General features: G+C 37.4%; 1 protein-coding gene across 1 annotated transcript in view; it reads left to right on the top strand.

The window, feature by feature from the left end:
• Positions 1–5,329: 5,329 nt before the first annotated feature.
• The window catches only part of SUCLG2 (Succinate--CoA ligase [GDP-forming] subunit beta, mitochondrial), a gene marked incomplete at both ends in the record, with an annotated part of 61,552 nt that continues 44,561 nt past the window's right edge, over positions 5,330–22,320 (top strand). The window contains 6 exons of the mRNA XM_051219215.1: positions 5,330–5,509; positions 5,546–5,734; positions 10,070–10,253; positions 10,805–10,926; positions 11,841–12,210; positions 13,625–13,873. Of these exons, the coding sequence (XP_051068184.1) occupies positions 5,330–5,509; positions 5,546–5,734; positions 10,070–10,253; positions 10,805–10,926; positions 11,841–12,210; positions 13,625–13,873 (1,294 nt within the window). The remainder of the gene's footprint in view (positions 5,510–5,545; positions 5,735–10,069; positions 10,254–10,804; positions 10,927–11,840; positions 12,211–13,624; positions 13,874–22,320) is intronic.

The following is a 22,320-nucleotide window of genomic DNA, read 5'->3' as shown; positions in this document are numbered from 1 at the left end:
GAAACTCGTCACTATTATCAACGCCATTGACTATGAGAAGACGTTTGACAGTGTGGATCGGATGATATTATGAAACCACCTTTGACACTAAGGTATATCTTGGAAGGTGGTTAACATCATCCATACAAAATCCTGGAAATTAACACTAGCGTTATAAAAAAGACATGTTATGTCAGTAACTTATATATATATATATATATATATATATATATATATATATATATATATTTCGTCGGTCTAAGTATAACGTAAAATGGAAATCTACCAAATTCGTTTTTTTCTATAGGATTATTATTAGTATAAACAAAGAACTTGTACTGTTCCAATATGGCACTTTGACATATCAATCTGTCCTCTTATCATTTATCTCTCATATCTGAGCGACTTAGGGGCAACAAACATCGTATTGAAGAGGGTTTTGGTGAACAAAAACGCAGGCCCCACACGCACTCGAACCCTTGCCTGTCGAATGCTAGACCGCGTGCCTAGCAATTAGACCACATCAGAGCACAGTGGAAATGACCACAGTATTTCCTTTCACCGATTAATCATTCGTAATACTAATGAGTAATAGGACATCCACGCTTGTAAGGTTCAGGCCAATTCGTTACCTAGATGAATTGACGAAATATAGCTTCAATATATCAAGCATACCTACATCAAACCAGCAAAGGGTGTCTGAAACAAATGTATTTGATCCTCTTACTCTTCAAAATTTTCTTTTCCTCCTTAACCGTATATTCTCTTTCGTTTTGGAGAGTACTCCTATGCACATCCGGTTACATTATAACACGTGTAATCAGCAGTCACTGGAAGGCAGTAAGACCTAAAGCCACAACGCACACAATGTTAACTGAGCACTTCACACCACAGGGAGAACACGGAATGGAGACCACCAGTCGTTTATTTGAAAATTAAGACTCGCGGGTTATGTACAGAGAAGAGAGCTAGTTTACAAAACGGTCTTATGAGTCGTCCTGTAAGTTTAGTGCGTTGCAGGGCTTGCTCTTCTTCTTCTAAGGCATTTATTCTTGGTTGCCATGCAATAGAAAGAAAACAAAATCTATTAACAACATCATGCATGATGATTTGAATCCCGTTACAACATACCTGGTCATAAAAGGTGGTCATCATAGACTCAAGTTCATGCATCTGATCTGGTTTGATAAAGAGTTCAAGTTCTAGCAATTTCAATCATTTAGATGTATGCATTCTAAAAGAGTATTTTTTGTTTTCATGCTTTTCGTACACAAAATGTCTACAATATGTCTATTTCCTTCCAGACTATCAATCCGTTCTGGAGACCAATCACGTGGAACCGAACAATTATCAATTATATTTGTGTATTTCCACTTTGTATTTTATTATTTTATGCAGGCAGTGGAGCAGTTCTTCAGGTTTGATTGGTTTTCATCATTACCTCTGAAGTAGATACTTCTTTAGTTTTTACTTGAGGGTGACTCAAGAGTCAGGTGAGTAAACACCTGATAGTCGGACAGAGCATGGAAAAATCGTACCTCACAAACATGGTGTTGGTTAGCTCACTCACGGAACTTCCTCAGATATTCTTGTTCCACATTCTCACACTTTTTCTCTTAAGAGTACGTAGCAAACCATCAGCGATAGTTGTAGAAGAAATAACATGCTACAAAATACGATGACAAGCTAGCGAATGTAGAGACATCCATGGACTATCGTTGATTGCTGACGGAGTTAGTCGTCATTGATTGTAAGTCGAACAGCGAGCGAATTGATTATTTTACTTTGGGCTGAGAAAACAGAACTAAGGTGTTTTTGATAGATAGGTTAATCGAACCGACGTTCCTACAGAAGTGCATTCTAGGGAGAAGCTAATGTAACAGCTTAGGTTGGTTGGTTAGGAGTTCACCTCAAACAAATAAGCATATGTCAAAACAGTAGAGTTCAAGTATTCATCCATTCCCTCATTTTGTATAGGCGTTATATTTCCTATTATCTTATGTGGAATGTCGAGAGACTTTGTTTGTCTGAACAGGTAATCCCACGCTCCACTGTGACTGCGCGAAGATCTAAATAAAGACCTATTCACTACTAGTCTGGTTTCTTCTATCAATAGCACGAGAGTTACGTGAAGGCACGAAAAGTTTTTGCTTTAAGTATGTGGCGGATATGCTGGAGTGACTTCGATTGTTAGTTTTCAATATGGCAAAATATTTCTCTATCCTATCTGGTGAGTACAGACTGCAACAACCCAACCTTTTCCCGTTATCCTAACTTTGATGTTTCGAATTATTTGAACTGTAGAATTAACTAAGAATCCCAGAAATAACGCAATTGATTCAAGAAATACTAGGTGAGCACAAACGAATATTTTGTATTTAGAATTCGAAATCAAGGACTTAACATGTACAAAGGTTTCATTAGTTAATCCAAACACCACACTTAACTCAAGTTATATGGTGATCTAACGCTACAATCTTTCGAGAAGTGTGTAACACAACTCTCCTTGGGATGGATAAAGAGTTCAGTTAACTGTGATCGGGATGAGACAGACTGCTGAATGAATGTTGCCTGTAATCTCCGTTAAGTTTCACATTCGGTGACCGAGATAAGGAAAATCACTGAACCATGATATAGACTTTTTATAAAACAGCTGACTGAGACAACCTGTGTAAAGGTTTGGAAATCTTTCTGTTACTGTGATTTTTCATGTTTTAACGGCTGTAATCCATATCTGCATACACCTCTTACCCCTCGCAGAACATCGACAAGTAATTTTCTATCAACACTGTTGTCAGACCTCCTTTTTCATTGTTCCAGTGTAATATTGATTATTTAAAATCTGACTCGAGAACATTTGCATTTTTGTCTGTCTCATTTCACTTTGACTTGAAAAATTCAAGTTAGGACCTGCCTTATGTCACGGTCTAGTGAAGTATGTTTTATCCAAATGCCACTGCTTTTCGTATTTTACTTTTCAACTGTGAAATGGTTTATTCCATTGCAGAGTTATCGGTTGCTGTAAGTGTCTGACCGCTGAGTCCACAGTATGCTGAGTAGTCACCTTATCATAAATGTATTTACTTCTAAAATGATGGCTGTGGTATGTGTCAAACTTTCAGGTTCGTATCTTAGGAGTGTTGTTAAGGTACTGTTGAAAATTCTGACTTTCGCGTTGTCTGAAAATTTTTTAATGTGGGCAAATGACCTCTTATTTTAGCGCCAACATATAGTGCGAGTGGACTCAAAGTTGCCTAGTGGGCAAGCTGTGCTTAGTGGAGTACCTGAAGGCACAGTTTCGCTGAGTGTTGCTACCCCAGTGTGTAAATGACCTTTTTAGTCTATTATCGTCATCAGTCTAGCTGTTTGCTGACAAAGCCGATATATAGAGATCAGTAAAAAATAAAGTTTATAGATTAGAACTTTAAAGTGATATAAGGATACTTTCTGAACGGTCTTAAATTTGGAAGTTATCGATAAATGGTTCCAAGGTACGTAAAGATACACAATGGAAATAATTGTGTTACTTGATATCCAGATACATAACGACTTAGGAGTCATCGTTAACTAAGACCATGAAACTTCAGTACACTACCATGTGATAGCCTCAAAAGGTTTTAGAACCCTACGGCCAGTATGTAAGGCCTTTACACAGTATTCGTTCGTCACAGTTCTAAAGGAGACAGAGAACTGTTAGATAAGATTCAAAGTACTGTAAATGAACCGATCCCCGGAACAGCAAATGTCCCGCATGATGCTCGGTTGGCTAAACAAAACCCATTTCTGTTGTCATGAAGATGACCAGATGTGACTTGATCATAATATTTAAATTACGTGGTGATAAATTTAAATTTTTTATTTCCTTATTTTTCATGCCTTCTAAAGCATAGAACTTACACGAAAACCCTAAAGAAGTTCACGAGCATAGGAACAATTACTTGTCAGTTGACTATCGACTCTCCGATTGAATAATCAAAAAAATCGAATTTGTCAACTTAAGGATGTCACAAGTATTCGGCGTTTGACAACGTATTTATACGTAACACTTTTAAAATCAAAGTATGCCTGAAGAGTTACGGTTTAATCAGATATTAGTACATTTTTCTTTATTACTATAATAATTGATCTAACCGTAAAATTGCAGATTTGTGATGATGTGGCTTTTTATTCTACCAGGTCTTACATGGGAGTCACATTGTTGCCTTTACCGTTTCATCGTGTCAAGTCAGTAAGCAATACTATTTTTATCGCCTCTAAAGTACGCATTTGGGCTAGAGATCGAAATCAACCAACCCAGTCAAATCAGAAGTCAAGAATGAGGAGGTTCGAAGTTATACTCGGAAGGCTCGCGATATGTCGTGAAGCGTTTGGTTCAGGCTGGCTGGTGATTTCAAGGGATGCGTAGCATGGTATACCAAATCGTGATCTCATGCAAATGAGTGAACAAGCGCATTCACTCAGGTGTGTTCAGTAAAACTAATGAGGTCAATATCAATGTCGAAGACTGACAGAACTATTTATTTTTGAGGTATATTACCGCTACGACGTCAACACGTGATTGAAGCTCCATTTGTTAACGCTATCAAAAAAGCTGAATCAACTGAAAGACTACTATTGCTTGGACTAACACATGCCACTCAGCCTCCTGTCTTCCCAAAGAGAAACTCAAACTAAAGGATTAAATTTTGCCGCGACTCGAAAAAGTCAAAGAAAAAACAAATAATCGAATAATGAGTATAGAAACTTCGGAAATAATTCCAGTTTTACTCTAATTGGTCTCGAAGTAGACTGCCAAATTTGCAAAACTTGGTTGCCAAGCCTTACGAAGAGTGCCTCCATTCACCAATCCTTCACCCATTAGGGTATAGGGGTCCTATAGGTGACCTTGTGATGACATATAGTATCCTTGACACTTCTGAACATTTCCTTCAACAACAACTTAAGTTTAGTTCCAACACAAGCCTAAGGGGTAATACCCAGAAACTAGAGACACAACACAGCCGAACGGACTGTAGACACGACGTCTAATCCCTAAGAGTTGTCAAATACTGGAGTTCACTGCCGGCTAGGCCAGTTCAGGCGACTTCTCAGGAGTCTTTTAAGAGGAAACTTGGCCTATTCTTAAGGACCAAGAATAATATCTTACTATGATTTACCAATTAATTTTTCTCTCTGTTATCGTTAATATATCTAGGTTCCTGCCTTAAGATATTGATGATCCACTGCTATTAAACATGGGAGTTCGTTAAGTGAAAGCTTCTTGTATTCCATGGACAACCGTATTAACCATTTGAACCATTTTGAGTCTATTTCAAACATTGAACGCTGAAGGTCACAACCAGTGCGTAATATGAATAAACTGGGAACTGTGTTTTCCAGTGGTGTCCTTATCAATAAAATATGGAAACGTTTTATAAACCTTCAAGAATATCAGTGCAAAAAGTTGATGTCAGATCATGGGATTAACGTGCAAAGGTTCGTGCTTGTCAGAAACCCTAGTGAAGTTGATACGGCAAAAAACAACTTCAGAGTAGATTGTTATATGTTGTAAATAACATACTTACAGGTCAAAGAGTATGTTATAAAAGCCCAAATACCGGCAGGTGGTAGAGGAATGGGTGTTTTTCGTGATGGGTTTAAGGGTGGCGTCCATCTTACACAGGATCCAAATGAGATGGCGCTCATAGTGTCGAAGATGCTTGGAAACCACCTTGTCACTAAGCAAACGACATCTTCGGGTATCCTTGTCAGTCAAGTAGGTTTAAACAGTGTGTTTTATTCGGATTTTTTCGGTCCACTGTGGTTTTTTCTGACAACATATCAAGGGTTGCCTAGTAGACTGAATGTAACATCGGTGGCGTGAAAATTGCTTACATTGGTTTCTTGATAGTATTAGGGTTTAGATGTTCATACCTACTTGTTCTGACTCCGTACACTTAGCGTGGTTTGTAAACTCAAAAGTGTTAGCTCAAGAATCTGTAGTACTTTTACCCACTGAAGTTATTTCCAGTTTTCAGTAGTAAGGTTAAGAGTTCGTCCGACCTATATTAATCCTTACAATTCGTAGTACTGTAAAGGTCCGACTTCAATTAGAATGTATTGACAGCAGTTTCTGTTACTACATGTTCTGGTACAGAATTTAATAGGAGACTTAAGACGTGAACGACTTAATCTCGATTGTTGGACTTTCTTAGAATGTCCTCTCGAATAATCAGTCCTAAAGGAGGGAAAAGGTAAGACATAATAATGTCACAATTATCGTTCAGTGTATCGTATGCCAGAATTAGATCACTACATAACCTGAGTTAAGATAACGGGAATAGGTTGAGTTGTCTCGGTCTGTCCTCATAAGATAGGCTAGAGATACATTTTGCCGTTTTGGCCCCTAACCGTCGAAGTCGCTCTAGCATATCCGCCTCATACTTGAAGCAAGAACTCTCTACTTGAATTTCATATTCCAAATTCGGTCTCAAAAAAGTCAAGAATGATACCCCAGATATTTCGTCCAAGTAATGAAATGACTTATGAAAAGCCCGTAAGACCCTGAAGCATTTAACAGCGACAACCAACTTTGTAGTTACTAGTAGTTCTGATGCTTTTGCTTATTGTGACTCCTAGATCCATGTTGTTCAATCGACAGACTAATAAGACATTATAAGTTTTTCCTAGAACCAAGTTGATTGCTGAATGTAAGGTAATGCACTTGTAACAGCTTAGGTTGGTTGGTTAGGAGTTCACCTCAAACAAATAAGCATATGTCAAAACAGTAGAGTTCAAGTATTCATCCATTCCCTCATTTTGTATAGGCGTTATATTTCCTATTATCTTATGTGGAATGTCGAGAGACTTTGTTTGTCTGAACAGGTAATCCCACGCTCCACTGTGACTGCGCGAAGATCTAAATAAAGACCTATTCACTACTAGTCTGGTTTCTTCTATCAATAGCACGAGAGTTACGTGAAGGCACGAAACACTTTCATGTATTTTTATATAGCTACCGGTATAATTTTTTCTATTAGCTTGTCAACTACATTGGCTTGACTATCATGTCGATTGTTGCTAAGTAATGCTTTATTTATTGCATTATAGCCCCCAAATACCTTGGTACGGCCGAGAGTAGGGAGAGTTGGCTCTACCTCTCTAAATGCTCTCACACGGCCGCGTGCATACAACCACTGCCAGGGAAGTCCTACTCACCGCCTTCTTGCGGCGGGGGTATTGTTTACGAAATTGATAGGACGAAAAGCGAATGTCCAACGTCTTAATCTGGTTAGTGGATATGGAGAATCCACCTAGGGGAGTTGAAAAACCCTTATTCCAGTATCATGAGGGAACAAATGGCACACGAACCAATCGTTGGGCAGTGGCTACCATGGGACTGCATCTCCTGACGTTGCTCTACTGCCTTGTGGATCAGACTCATAGGTCGAGGGCTCCGAGCGTGTCCCCCTAAGAAAACCACCTGCTTCGGTCTGAGCACCTGAGTAGTATTCCAGCCCTCACACAAATCGAATGATTTGTGGCGCATATCTATTTGGTGCTTCCTTGCACCTATGTCTAGGTGTTTAAATAATAATAATATCGCTTCATAAAACGAACTGATTATTGCGTCTCTCCATTCTCTTATCAAATTGAACTGCCGTTACGACAGGTCCAACATTATTGCTAGAGGCTCGACAGTTGCACCCCAAAGCCTTCATAATCCTTGGATGAATACTATCAGTAGCACTGAACGTATATGGTTTGATATGTTGAATTATTAGTAAGATACTTCCCTTCTCAATAAGTGCAACAATCCATTAACCAACTGTCTTCGCCACGATTAATTGTTGGACTTTCGCTTCCGTCGGGAGAAAACACTCTTCTGAAACATTCTGATAAAGCTTCAGGTTTCGCAACATCATTTCTTGTCAATACCAACTAATTTGTTGTAAAAAAGTTGGCGGAATTCCATCTCTTCCCAGTTCACCTCTTCATATATGAAGATAACCTTTTCGGACCATTATCATATACCCTAACCAATTGTCTTACACATGAATGTCTAGATTTACCTATCAAAGCTTTGCAAGCATTCCTAGTCTTACAGTGAATGGATCTGTAGTGTTCAGAGTCACTTCACCTTTGCGTGGGCTAAAACTTCTATTACAGATTGTTCTACACTTTTATCGGAATAAGTTAGCATTTCTTAGACGAAGTTTTAAAACTTTTTTCAATCATGGAAATTTTCATGGAGTATTTTGGTAGATTATGCTGATAAGGCCTCACGTTATCAGTCTTTTGATTAAGTGTTAGTTTTTGCTCGTGATGATTATCAGAGTACAGTTGATTTTGTACTCATACTTTTGTGTGACCTTTGGTATTTTCTGGCTGGTTGCGACCGTTAGTTTTATAATCTATCTGCCTGAACGTCTTGCTTATTTACTGTCTGTAAAGTTGTTGAACTTTGAATTATTTCAGTTGAATATCAATTTTTCTTCTGCAATAATGCCTTCTTTTTGAATTCTATCGTTTTTTATTGTTGACGATTTATTTATGGTACTTGTTGTCTCCTCGAGTTCTGAATTGATTTGATTGTATTGGAACAATCTTGATTGTTCGTAATTATTAATTACCGTAAGGCTAACTTAAATCCAGCCTAATTTTTCTTCATGATACAACAAATTTTAACGTCGATTACATCAGTTGATGGTATAGGTATTTCCACCCCTCTTATATAAGCGATTTTCATCTTTATTTTACTCTCATGGATGAAAGCGTCATATGTTTTAGGACCATATTTTTGTTAAAGTTATAAATTAGGCAGTGGTTGGTAGATGATGTATTATGATACCCCTTGATCAACAGATCATGCTCGTGTAACTTAATTATTGCCTCAAAGCTCTATATGAACTGATATCGGTGTTTGACATGACTGAACGAAATAAATTTTATGTTTAGTAAATAACACGAAATTTTAGTACGGAAGGGATTTTGATTATATATCGTTTGAAATTAATCGAGTATATGATGAGTTTTTCATCTGACCTATCTGTCAGTGAAATTACATGAATATCAGGCTTTGTTCTTGCTCACTAGATTTTCTGCCGGAATTCACTGGTGTCATACATTTCCTCACAACGTTGATAAACTCCACAGCCCTTCGTTGACTGATTATTTTTTATCCATTTCAGCAGTCAATTTTTATTTCGGTCAGTATAAAAGTTCCAGGTAGCTCGCTAATATATTTAAGAACTATAAAAACATAATTTGACTATCATTAACAGTCAGTCAGCTACAACGTAGGACCAGGCACGTATATGCATCGGTCCAAGTTGCCATACCGCATTAGCACAGCATAATTAACACCGAATTCATAGAAGTAGTTAATTCAATGGTGGTAATATATGAGAGAAAGATTGCATATAAGGATATAGTACAGGAAGAAAAATTTAGTTCGTAGAAAGAAAGATATAAAACGACTTTAATCTCGTAGTTTAGGGGGAAAAAGAGAGCGTATACAACTTGGCCATTGTGATCGATTCTGAACCATGTCACCCAGTCTCCAACCATTGCTTACGATAGTCTCGCGAGCCCCAACCAAGTATCCTGCATCTACCAACATAGCTCAAACCAGAAGTTAGTGGCTTCAAGCACTGATGCCCCGTTTTGGTTTGGAGCCCCTAACTTTCTTCCAACCATCTCCAACACCGGTTAGCACTGCACGTCGTGGTAATCGGTGTTCAGGCATACGCAACACGTGGCCCAGCCATCTCAGTCGATGATGATAGATCTCTAATCTTTAATTAACATGTCTGCCATTAAATTCTTTATCTAAACTCAAAATCGTCCTTTTAGTATTTTTATGTGATTCAAATAATTTTGTTAGCCTCATATCATCTACCAACCTCTATCAACCACAATCAGTTTTTGTCACTACAAAACATAAATGCCAGAAGTCTCTTAATATATAAAGATTGATTATGAAGGTTCATTATAAATATGAAAAGAATCAGTATATTCATTTATTATTATAACCCAAGTAAATCCCTTCTTATTTATAAGTTATCTTAGCAGTTTTTTTTCTCAAGTATGTTATTATGAATTTCTCCAGGTCATGGTAGCAGAGGCGCTTGATATTCACCGCGAAACATATTTTGCTATTTTAATGGATCGAACATCTAACTCCCCAATCATGGTAGCATGTAGCCAAGGTGGGATGGATATTGAAGAATTAGCTAAACGTTGTCCATCTGAGATTATCAAAGAACCTATTGATATAACTGTCGGAGTAACTGGTTAGTATATAAAAATTACTTTTCTTCTTATATATCCACTAAAATATCCAACTAATATTTGTGGAATATTCTTAAGCAACATACAAACATTTTCATTTTAATGATATGAAACTGCAACTCGATGAAGCCAATAGCTTCTTTTTAATGTTAGTTTATTGGAATTATCAGTAATAAATATTTATAATCAGTTATTTTCAAAATTGTTCTTATCAACTTTTTTCGCTCATTTGCTAGTCAAACTTCACAGTTCGTCTACTTCACTATTCAAGTAAAATTTCATGTTATCATAAGTGTTATTTCAAAAGTGAACAGATTTCTACTTATGTTTATGTGTATTTTTGAGTTATCGAGTGTTATATATATATTATAAAGTGTGTGGTCAATATGTTTACTAGAGGTAAGTACAGATCTCATGGAATTGTATTTCCTATCAGTCAGATGCCTATTTTGAGTACTGTGAAATTAATGTACCTAGCAAGAATTTTAGGAGACATTATATATACTATCACTGTCCACTTTTTAACCAATCAATTAATCTTTCTATTTTGTAGAGGACCAAGCATCAAGATTCGCCACGGCTCTGGGGTTCAATCCACATACTCAATTGTATGAACAAACCTGCAAACAAATTCAAAAACTCTACAAGATGTTCACAGCTTTAGATTGTGTTCAGGTTAGTCATATAGAGATAAACGTCTTGATGTACCGATAGACTAAAAACTGGCTGACCAATCTTTTAGTATACACTCAAACTAGTTAATCGTATTTAGTCTTTTGACAACTTGTCAGATCTGTTCTCCAAAAACCACTGGTGCCTACTGATCTTTTGCTTATGGTTACAACATGAATTTTGTGTCACGATCTGTAGTCCTAAAATGAAAATGTTCAGCTATCATATTAGATGTTATTCGCGATGTTATATATCAGCTCAGATAATAGAATGTAGACCTATTGACTAGAACGCAGGTATGCTCATCATAAGACGTTAAGTCCGTGAATCCAGTTCTCTGTTAATACAAAACTGTTCATGCCCTAGGTGTTCAGAACTAGGACAAGGTAACTCATTCAAAATAAAATAAAATAAACCAAGCTACCTTTTATCATATTAATAACGGTTTAACTATATAATCCTTATACTATAAATGTTTGGCAAATTGCCCATCAGTTTAAGAGTTAGGTCATTTGTTTAATTTAGTGTTGAACGACTTGTGGTGCTATAACTTAGTATCCTAACTATTCACCACACAATTTTGTTATTTCATATTCTGAGAAATATTTTTGAAGAAACTCGAATTTGCAGACTATTTAAATGGTTAGTGATAACTAACTTAATTTAATAGTGATCTACACTGTTTGCATTTTATAAACCAAATAATGTGATCTTAACAGCAATCCAGTTGATATTCTTCTGTTTAGCTTTAGTTGTTTTGAGCTAATGAGTAGGTTTTCAAACCGTTACTCATTTTTACGACTGTTCTAGATTAATAAAAATTCATTTCATGGAAAAGTGTTTTCAAATTATTTAGGAACTGTCAAACTAGTCTAGATGGAACTTTTTGTTCTACAAGTTCTCTGTGTTTTTAACAGGTTGAAGTTAATCCTTTTGGTGAGACAAAGGATGGTCAGATTGTATGTTTTGATGCTAAATTAGCTTTCGACCAGAATGCAATATACCGTCAACCAGAAGTTCATAAAATGGCCTTGGAAGTTGAAGCTGTTGAAGTGGCTGCTTCTGGTCCGAAGAGTGCAGCAGCCTTAGAAGCTGATGCTACACACAATGGTCTAAACTATATTGGTTTAGACGATGGGAATATTGGTTGTATTGTAAATGGAGCTGGATTGGCTATGGCTACTATGGATTTGATTCATTATCATCATGGTAAACCTGCTAATTTTCTTGATCTGGGGGGAAGTGTCACCATGTCTCAAGTTGAAAAAGCATTCCACATACTTGCCAGTAAGTAAATTGCCGGTACTTCATTTTGTTCTTTTTATTAATCTCATTTATGGACGATTGTTACTCTGGTACTATCAATTAAGTAGTGCAATGTAGATGCTTCAGTAAGAGTTATGCTACTTTAATGGACCATAACACAAGTTTTACTTATTTGCTCTCTTTAATCTTGTAGTTTAGACGTACTATCAACCTTTATTTTCATGACATATGCATAACAATCTTTGATTCAGGACTTCTTAAGTGTTTATTTTTAAAACTTATGAAGTATATTCCCCTACGTCTTGATAAATTATCATTAAAATCCCTATAACAGATAGCAAATTGTTTTACAAGCTCATGACGTCCATTGGCATATCTTAGTTGATGAGATTATATGTTGGAATGTGGTTCGGACATGTTATTGTTAAAATCCCGTTGATATCCTTTGTTTTTATTTTTCGAAATAGATGACAGGTTGTTGCCAATTTTAACTTCAGTGTGGCATTTGATATATAAATCATAAAAATATTTTGTCTCGTACAAGTATTTTAGGACAAGAAAAATGTGGATGAAAATTATACTTTCAAATACTTTGAACAATAACTGACTTCTGTTGTAAATGTAAAGATCAACGATTTTTTAGTCTTCTAAGGTATACACCTTTAATTTTTTGTATTTAAAGTTCTGACTATCCTGAGGAAGTCCAGACAATTTTTCTGTACTAAGCGTTGGAATTACTTAAATTTCAATCGCTAAGATTATTTCAAATATGATTTTCACATATAATGACTTCTCCATACTCGGCGCCCAATTTTTGTCGGACTATTAGTCCTAATATTGACGAATATTCGTATAAAGTTATAATACTTGCTATTCATATATAAACTTATAGTGTGCAAAACAATTTATGGACTTGTTGTAACCATTATCTTATCTTCTTATTTTAACATTCTATGTGATTAACTGACATCGTTCTCTTCTATTGATTGTCGTACTTTTTCACTACTTGTTTCGTTTTACACGTTATTTAGTAAACACCAATTATCGGTGCTAACCACAACATTTTTTGCTTCGATTGTTTATGACACTTCCTACCACTTCATTCCTATAGATTCGTCAGATCACACCGTTTACTTAGGTTTTCTTTTATATGCATAGTCATTATCTGGATGTTTTGCAACTTGAAGTACGTAGATTTCTTTGAGTTTTTTGTATCTAATGTTTCCTAATATTTAGACAAATGTTCCTCCATGAATTATATTGGAATTCTTCATTTTAAGTTTACATGCCTAATAGAGTTGGTCAATAAAATTCTGTTATTTAGGGTTTGTTCAGTTAATCTAATGTACTTTAAAAAAAAACAGGTCGAGTTCAGATTTTATGTCAAATTGTTTTCTACTGTAGTGAATTTTTCATCCGATTTCCCCCTCTGTAGGAGACTCTCGAATTGATTGCATTCTGGTGAATATATTTGGTGGGATCGTTAACTGCAAAATAATTGCTGAAGGTCTTATATCAGCTCTAAAGAATGGTATCGTTAATATACCGGTTGTTGTTAGGCTTCAGGGTAACAATGCTGTCGAAGCTCAATCCCTTATTTCTAACAGCGGTTTGGAGTTGATTGCCGTCAATAGCTTGGAAGAAGCGGCGTCAATTGCAGTTTGGAAAGCAGCGTGTATACGTGGTAACTCCTTAACCTGTGATTCAGTTTCTTAGTTTTATGTATTTATGCATGTGTAATATGCAATTCACTTTTCTCTGTGCTTCCATCTAATCATTCAAAGTTGTATCTATTTGGCGGCGTCGTTGAGTGCTTTTCGTCCTAAAATTACTTGCTACTTTAGCAAGTAAATCAATCCAGTGTATTTACATAGATAACTAAAAATTTCAAATGGATGTACTACCTTATTTCCAACGCTTTTAATTTGTTCATAATGACTTATCTCCGAAATAAAGGTTTGGCCTCATATTCTGAAGTAAAAGTTTTCACTATGATTACAAACGATTTTTCTTTTCCTATTTTTGTCATGCGGCATAGTTAAGTTCGTCTTAATTTTCGGATTATCAAGCTTTCTGCTTGTCATCAATTTCGAAAGCATTTTTTCAGTATGACTGCGTTGTTTGGTAAGAACTGACCGAATATATCAACTTTCCAACCTCTCTTTCGTACATAAATTAACCATTTCGAAATTGACCCCTTTTGTAATTAGTTGAGCGAATCTCATTAGGTATTACGGAAGATCACACTGAAAAGTATTTTGAAATGTACTGTAAAACAAAAGTTTTAAGACTACTTGCTGCTTTATTATAGGAATGTGACTACGTAATACTCAAAATCTCCATGTTGAAGGCTTTTTCAAACCGTCTGGAGAATTCTTAGTTTTTCGTTTTAGGATGTATGATTTAGTTCTGTCCAACGAAATAATTTCCATGCTTGCGGTCAAGTTATCAGTTATGTTTAGCAAGGCTACACCTATTCCACAGGCAAAACTTTGTTCCGTGAACGACTTTCGATACAACGAGCAGTGTGACGGTTCTTCAGTCAAACACTACTAAGTAGGTCTATTTATGGCTAACTACTGTAAGCACTGTTCTATTTCTATGACCGCAGGCGTCTCTGCATCTAGATTCTTAGTGATTCTCCATCCTGGAAACTCACCCCAGTATCTGAAAGGAAATCATAGAGGCTAATTTCCTCTATATCTTGCTCCAATAAATAGTATCCCGTTAACTGAGTATTTGACGCAGGCTAAATCTCCTAGTAGAATTATGGATTTACTGGATATTATTTAAAAGCCTGGACACCAGTTATAAAGAAAGTTTATTTTTGAGGATTGTTAAAATCCGCAAGCACACAGGAAAACAAGTGAGTATGCGTAAGTGTTAAGAATCCATGTATATTTATGAGTGTTAATTGGTTGTGGATAAGTTATTGATTGTCTGTGTGTTACAACCAGTGGGAGGATAGATCTAGTGGGAAGCACGCTCTATTAGAAGCACTTATTAATGATGCGAAAATGTTTTTGGTATGATTCTCTTGCTCTGAATCCAAAATGCCACCTCGTAACTTCTGAAGTGGTTATATGAAATGATGCCCTTGCGGGTGGTGGTCGCTTAGACTAGCTTGTAACATCCGCCAGCTCAGACGAGATCTCGATATAAATTGTGAAAGTCTAGTTGGAGTTCGCCCAGTTTTATCTTAGACAGGATATCTACCCACTAAAACCGGAATTTGCAGAGCGGCGATAGACTCTTTACTACCCTATAGTCGTATAATATGGTATATATAAGTAGGGAACGTGGGTAGGCTGTATATTTCTGATCACAAGTATTGTGAGATGGGAAAGAGTGCAGTGGCTATGTAGGGTTCATACTGCCACTCGAAGTGTTCACTTAAATTTGAGACTTCATCACCAAAGTAGTCAGAGGGCTAGGAGTAGTCATACTGAGGAATGTTATCCGTTCATGAAATTAGCTACCGAAATTGATATTATGGTTGACACAGTTTACCCGTCTTTTTTTCAGCGTGATTGACAATATGGTTGAAAATGTTAAATATTCTGGCTTAACGTCAGTCTCAGATAAATTCGTGACATTTGAATATTGATCTCTAAAATCATTTCATTATTTACCGTACGGATTTTTTCTCCAAAAATCACTTTTCATCTACGTAATTCTACTATCACTGATGCAACCCTAAGCAACACAGCATCAATCAGAATAGTTTAGTATTATTAACCGGTCTGATATCGATGAAAATTTGTTCATGATGTCCAAGTTTGTTACTATCTGACAACTAACTATAAATCTATGGTGGTTATATTTTGCCGCGTCATATGTCTGTCCAGCTGAACATTTGAGTGCCGCGTTATCGGAAGCCAATGAGAAATTATATGTCTTACCACAATACTAACGAAGTAACTCGTCTACAAGACACAGCAAAAATTACAGTTCTTAGTTAAATTCAATAATTTATTATTAGATTTTGTGACTACAACAAACAATGGATTTTTGATGCAATGGCCTTATTGTACTTCAGTTTTTAAATGGCAACTTTTCACAAACCTTTCATCTTTTGAACAAATTGACCGAAACTGCCAAAGACAAATCAGGATGTTTAAGTCAAGTCATAACAGTGTGATAATTAAATTCTCCAAACTAATAGTCCTCTGCGTATTCGACAGTGATACTTAACTCAGTAGTTTCGCTGGATACACCCCAGCTGAAAGTGCTCAGTCAAAAATCTGCGGCGGATCACCAATAGGTTCACCATTTTAGCCATACTTACGTCAATTACCCCTCATGAAGGAGCATAGGCCGCTACCAGCATTCTACATCCAACTCTGTCTTGGGCAATACTTTACAGTTGCTGTTCACCCTTTTCATGTTTGCTTGCAATCCTCTGTCCAGTGTGCTCTTCGGCATTCCTCTTTTCCGTTTCCATTCGGGATTCCAAGTTAGCTCTTAGCTCGTGATGCAGTCTAATGATTTCCAAAATGTACGTCGTATCCACTTCCAGTGTCTTTTCCTGATTTTCTCTTCAAATGGAATTTGGTACGTTCTCTCCTACAGTGGGCTGTTGCTGATGATGTTCGGCCAACGAGCATTCAGTACCTTGAGTGGACATTCGTTTATAAATATTTGTACCTTTTTGATGATGGTTGTGGTAGTTGTCCATGTTTCAGCTCCGTACAAGAGGACTGTTTTGATATTTCTATTTAAGATTCTGACTTTGATATTGGTTGACAGTTGTTCTGAGTTCCATATGTTCTTCAATTGTAGAAGTGCTGTTCTTGCTTTACAAATCCTCGCCTTTACGTCCGCATCAGATCCTCCATGTTCATCGATGATACTACCCAGGTACATGAAGGTTTTCAAATCTTCCAGCGTTTCTCCATCAAGTGTGATTGGGTTCGTGTTATCCATGTTGCATTTGAGGATCTTGCTTTTGCCCTTGTGTTTGTTGAGGCTTACTGATGCAGAGGCTGCTGCTACACTTGTTGTTGTACTATTTCGTGCGTATGAGATAGGTCTTGGTAATCTAAGAAGTCCGAGCCGTCTAGACGCATCTAATCTGTCAATTGTATTTCGTGCTTCCCTTGAGATGTGGGGGTCTCCATAATCTAGTCAACCACCAAAAGAAAGAGAGAAGTAGAGAGTAAGCAGTCTTCTCTGACTCCGGTCCCTACTTGAAATGCGTCTGTCAGCTGTCCTTCATCCACCACTTTGCGCTGTAGTCTGTCGTATGAATTCCGGATGATGTTAACCACCTTCCAAGGTAGACCTTAGTGTCAAAGGTGGTTTCATAATATCATCCGATCCACACTGTCAAACGTCTTCTCATAGTCAATGGCGTTGATAATAGTGACGAGTTTCATTCAACTTGTTGCTCAACGATGATATGTATTGTCGCAATTCGGTCTGTGCACTACCGATCCTTGCGGAATCCAGCCTGTTGGTCTCGAAGTTGGGCATCTACTGCGCCTTTCATCCCGTTCAGCAACATTCTATTGAAAAATTTTACTGGTACTGACATTAGTCTGATGGTTCTGTAGTTCTAACATTAACTCAGATAAATTTTCATTGGTGTCTTGGTGAGGTGTCCTCTTTTTCAGTCCGTCGGCACTTATCCGTCCTCCTGAATCTCCCCGGATAGAATGTGGAGCATGTTTGCAGTTACTTCTATGTCTGACTTTAGTGTTTCAGCAGGTATATTATCAGGTCCTACTGCTTTCCTACTCTTGATTTGTCTGATAATCATCCTTATTTGTTATATTATTGGTGGAGTGACATCTATAGGAAGGTCTGTAGGTGCTTTTTTGATATCCGGTGAGTTCAATGGAACTGGCCTATTCAAGAGTACCAAGAAGTATTCCATCTATCTGTTCCTCTGTTTCTGAATCTCGGAGAATGAATTACCTTGTTTGTCCTTGACCGGTCTTTCTGGTTTGCCATACTTCCCTATCAGTTTCCTCGTCGTGTCATATAGTTGTCTCGTATTTTTTTCTGCTTCAGCTTTTACCAGTGTCGTTCTTAGGTCTCCCGTGTATTTCTGCTTGTCAGTTCTAATATTCTTCTTCACTCGCTTGTTTGCTTCAATGTGTTCAGCTTGAGCCCTGATTTCCTTTGTTATTATTCGCCTGTTGTTAGTTGCAATCTACGTGTTCTTCCTTTCGTGAATGTTATTTAGGGTTTGCATGGAGATCCGTTCCTTATGATGATGGTTCTTGAGTCCCAGCACCTGTCACGTTGAAGTTAGTGCTTCATTGACCCATTTCCAGGTGTCCTCCATTGTAGTTTCTTCTTCTTTCAGCAGGATTTAGAAGTCTTGTAACCTGCTCTTCAGAACTATTTTGAATTCGTCGAGTTTGTTAGTATCTCGTGGGAAGGCTGTACTGATCCTCTGTTCTGCTGTTTCTCTAGTTTTTTCCCCAGTGTTTCTTTAGCTTCAATCTCATCTTCGCAATCGTCAGATAGTGATTCGAAGCAATGTAACTATTTGACTATTCCTTACGGTCTCCCCACCTTGTGCAGACATTCCATGTACCTATATGAATTGCTCTAGTTGCTGGAACGGACATCAGCCTCGTAATTTCCAAAGAATATCGTCGTTCACCATATTTTCCTTCAACTTGGAGGGTTTGATTTGTTTATTCTGGTTTTTAGCAGGGTTGTCTACCACGTCGTGAAGATGCTGACTCCTCGCCTAACCTTTCTCTTGTACTCTGACTTGGGGCCGACAGTGGTCCTCGAAGAACTACAGGTGGAATTCGTCATTATTATGTCCTACAACAAATATCTAAATAGAGTCATACACTCCTCGACATGCCAACCGTTTTCCAAAGACGTATTCGAACGTATTCATTCTTGACTTCTTGTTTGACTAGGTTCGAGATATTTCGGTTTTGAAGTTAATACGAACAAAAGCATTGTCAAGCTGTGAATAACCAGTGCGTCTTCGACATAATACATGAACTTGTTGCTTACATTATAGATTGATTTCTATTAAAAATGAACTTTCCACGAAATTCGAACATCGGTTGCTGTCGCTACGAGACAGTCAGACATGGGTTTTCGAGCACATGATACACGTTGTCGAAGATTTCGGATGTCGTTATTCATCAGCCATTTGCAGCATTTATCCAGTCGAACTTCGATTTTCGGAATGCTTGTGTTTGTTACATAGCTTCTGTTGAAGTTTATTGATAGTTTGACGTAGTGCTTGCTCACCACCTCGGTAAATGTTTAGTCAGATTATGTGGTTGTAAGATTCATTTTTAAATGTATTGTGTGTGTGAATTCCTCCATGTATACACTTGCAGTTTGTTCCAATTGATTCTTTTAGTTTTACATTTTGTTGGTCTTTTTGATTCCATTTGAGTTAATAATATTTGTATTTTATTATGGCTTTTATTTTTCTTACAAATTAACTGAGTTCCCATGTTTCTTCCTGAACTGCATTTATGTTGTTTTACTTGATACTTAGTCTTGGAGGCAGCCATATTGGTCTGTTCCTCCTTTTGATTGTGTTGCTTGTATTGACTGGAAGTGTGAATTTTTGATTGTGAATTGAAGCACTACCAGAATTGGAAACACTCTGTGTTATAAAGCAACCAAATATTATCTTTAGAACGAATCTGTGCGTGATCTATCCAGACAGGATAGAATACTATTTATTTGTTGCGAACGGTAATTTTCTATCATGCTTTATGAACTTCCTTATTTATTGTAATTTAGATTTGATTAATTGAACAATTATTGGTTGAATTGCTGGGTGATCATATTTGTTTAGTTAGTAATGTACATTTAAATTATTAATGAATTTCAAAACCATCATTTTACCCATTCACTTTGTTTTGGTATCAACCGGGCAAGGGCAGGTTTAACACTTTATGATGAGGTAAATACCATCGGAGGCTATAAATTATCTGCAACTGCATTTCCGGGACCTTCCCTGCATAGCCATTGATAAAATTACTTTCAATACTTTTGGTATACCTGATGTGCAGACTGTTATCCCCCAACAGCCCAAGCTTCAAACTCTGCAATAAACTGTTCGGTACTTCGTAATTCCACACTTTCATATTTGGATACTTTTTCCACGGTATCGGAACTATAAAATGACCACTGTCGAAGCGCGTGCCTCTTTCCGCAATCTCTATGCCCTCCTTGTCATCTACTAACTGATTTATCACTTGAATAGACATCAGCAATCTCCACATCATATAGCTTGCTTATTTGGTCTTCTAACATATGTACTTTTCTGGTATAATTAACAACTCTTTTCCCAGATTCCGGGTATGATGCAGGTCCTAAAACAGCCACACCAGCAATGAGTCCACAGCGTACGGGTGTCTCCTTTCACCCAACCGCTGGCCTAACACTCAATGTGCTTCCGGTACGTCGCGACCAATCAGTACTAGAACTTATCCAGGGTCTAGACTATCTAGTAGTATACCACTTAAATGTGGTCACTTAAATTGTTTATTGCCGACTTCGTTGGCTTATTGATATGATTTTTCGAATGATTTACTCATTATGAGTTTTGTTCAACATTACTTCCCTTCTAATTCAATGTGATGACCATTCACTGTAGTATTTGTTTTCTTTTGTCGTATGATATTTTATTCTGTATACTATACGATATTCTTGTATTCCGTTGACATGAACTATACTCAGTCTGTGATTTGTTATAACTGAGTATGTGATTTCATCTTATTATTAATCAAAAATGGGTGTAGAATCAATATATAAACCAGTGTATTTTAGACTTTTTGATCATCGTTCGTCGTCGTGTTTTGGGGCTAATAAATCTTCACTTATACCAATCTTCTGTTCTTACTTCGGGCCGTGGAAGTTGCAGGGGTCCCTCGTTCCGAGTATAAGTGATCAGCGCGTCTTCCGGCATAACTGCGACGACTCAATATAACACTTATGCCGTGGTATACTTACCACAATCGGAGCTCCTTCAATCATAAAGTGTTCAGACCGATCTAAAGGATATACCTCAAAAGGCGCATTCGTGATCTTCGCTGTTCTATTACCACCCACAGTCTCAATCACCACTGACGCTTGGTTTTCCTTCAGCTCAAGCGACCTCAAACAGTTTGACTTTATCAATGTTATGTCAGAACCGCTATCCAAAAGCGCATAACCCATAATATCGACATTTCCTGACCTCAACCATACAGAGATCATTCGTAAACACACCTGACTGTTTAATGATTTAGTAAATCCGCAACAATTCTGCGTACCGAGATTATCATTTGAGCTGTCTGCAAATCGTTGTGCAACAGAGGGTGGTGTTTCTTCGCACACATATCAACGTCACAGCGCCTTGTCAATCTACATTCACTAACTTTATGTTCTTGCCTAAGAGAGACAACACAGATACCTTTGCTCTTTTCGTGATGCCATCGATCTTGAACTGTAAGCGCTAAAAATTGTGCGCATTTATAAAGATCGTGGTCGTCGGAACACATGCTGCATTTAGTTTTTACGGTCGAACCATTCCACTGTCCTGAATGCAGGTGGCAACTCATCTTTACGCTATAACCCTTTTTTGTGCAATTCGTCAACCGTCCAAATCTACTGCTAGCTACTCTCGCACGAGATGCTATCGTCTTCAGTCACTTTACCCTCCAAGTCCGCGCAACGAGCTTGCATAGAGTGAGGTAAAAGCATTACTATTCTCTCTAAAGTAATTAAAGAACTTAGATTGGCTGTATTCTTCTGTCCCAAGACCATGGCACGATTTTCCATTCTTATAACAAGTTCGGATAGCTGTTCCGATTCATTGTAATCAAAATTTGCAGTTTTGAAGAAGTCTTCTAAAGTTTCTTGAGCAATAACATGTGCCTATCCAAACAACCGTTTTAGAATTTCCCTGGCCTTCTTATAGCCAGCAGAGGCATCCAGCATGACACACCCCTCAATGTCTTCTTCCGCCCTACCTCTACGATAGTGTATCAAATAAAGCAGGCGTTGACTATCATGCATGACCTCTGATTCTACACAGGTCTCAAACTCCATTAAAAACCCAGTAACCTCTTGGTTGTCCATCGGAATGACTCAATTCAAGCCTATGACCTACGACAAGCACCATATGTATTACGCTCTTCCCTTGCTCCA

This window comes from Schistosoma haematobium, chromosome 2 (assembly GCF_000699445.3).
Source record: "Schistosoma haematobium chromosome 2, whole genome shotgun sequence".
NCBI classification, from domain to species: Eukaryota; Metazoa; Platyhelminthes; class Trematoda; order Strigeidida; family Schistosomatidae; genus Schistosoma; species Schistosoma haematobium.
The sequence above is the reverse complement of the archived record's forward strand: the minus strand, read 5'-3'. Positions and strand labels throughout refer to the sequence as shown.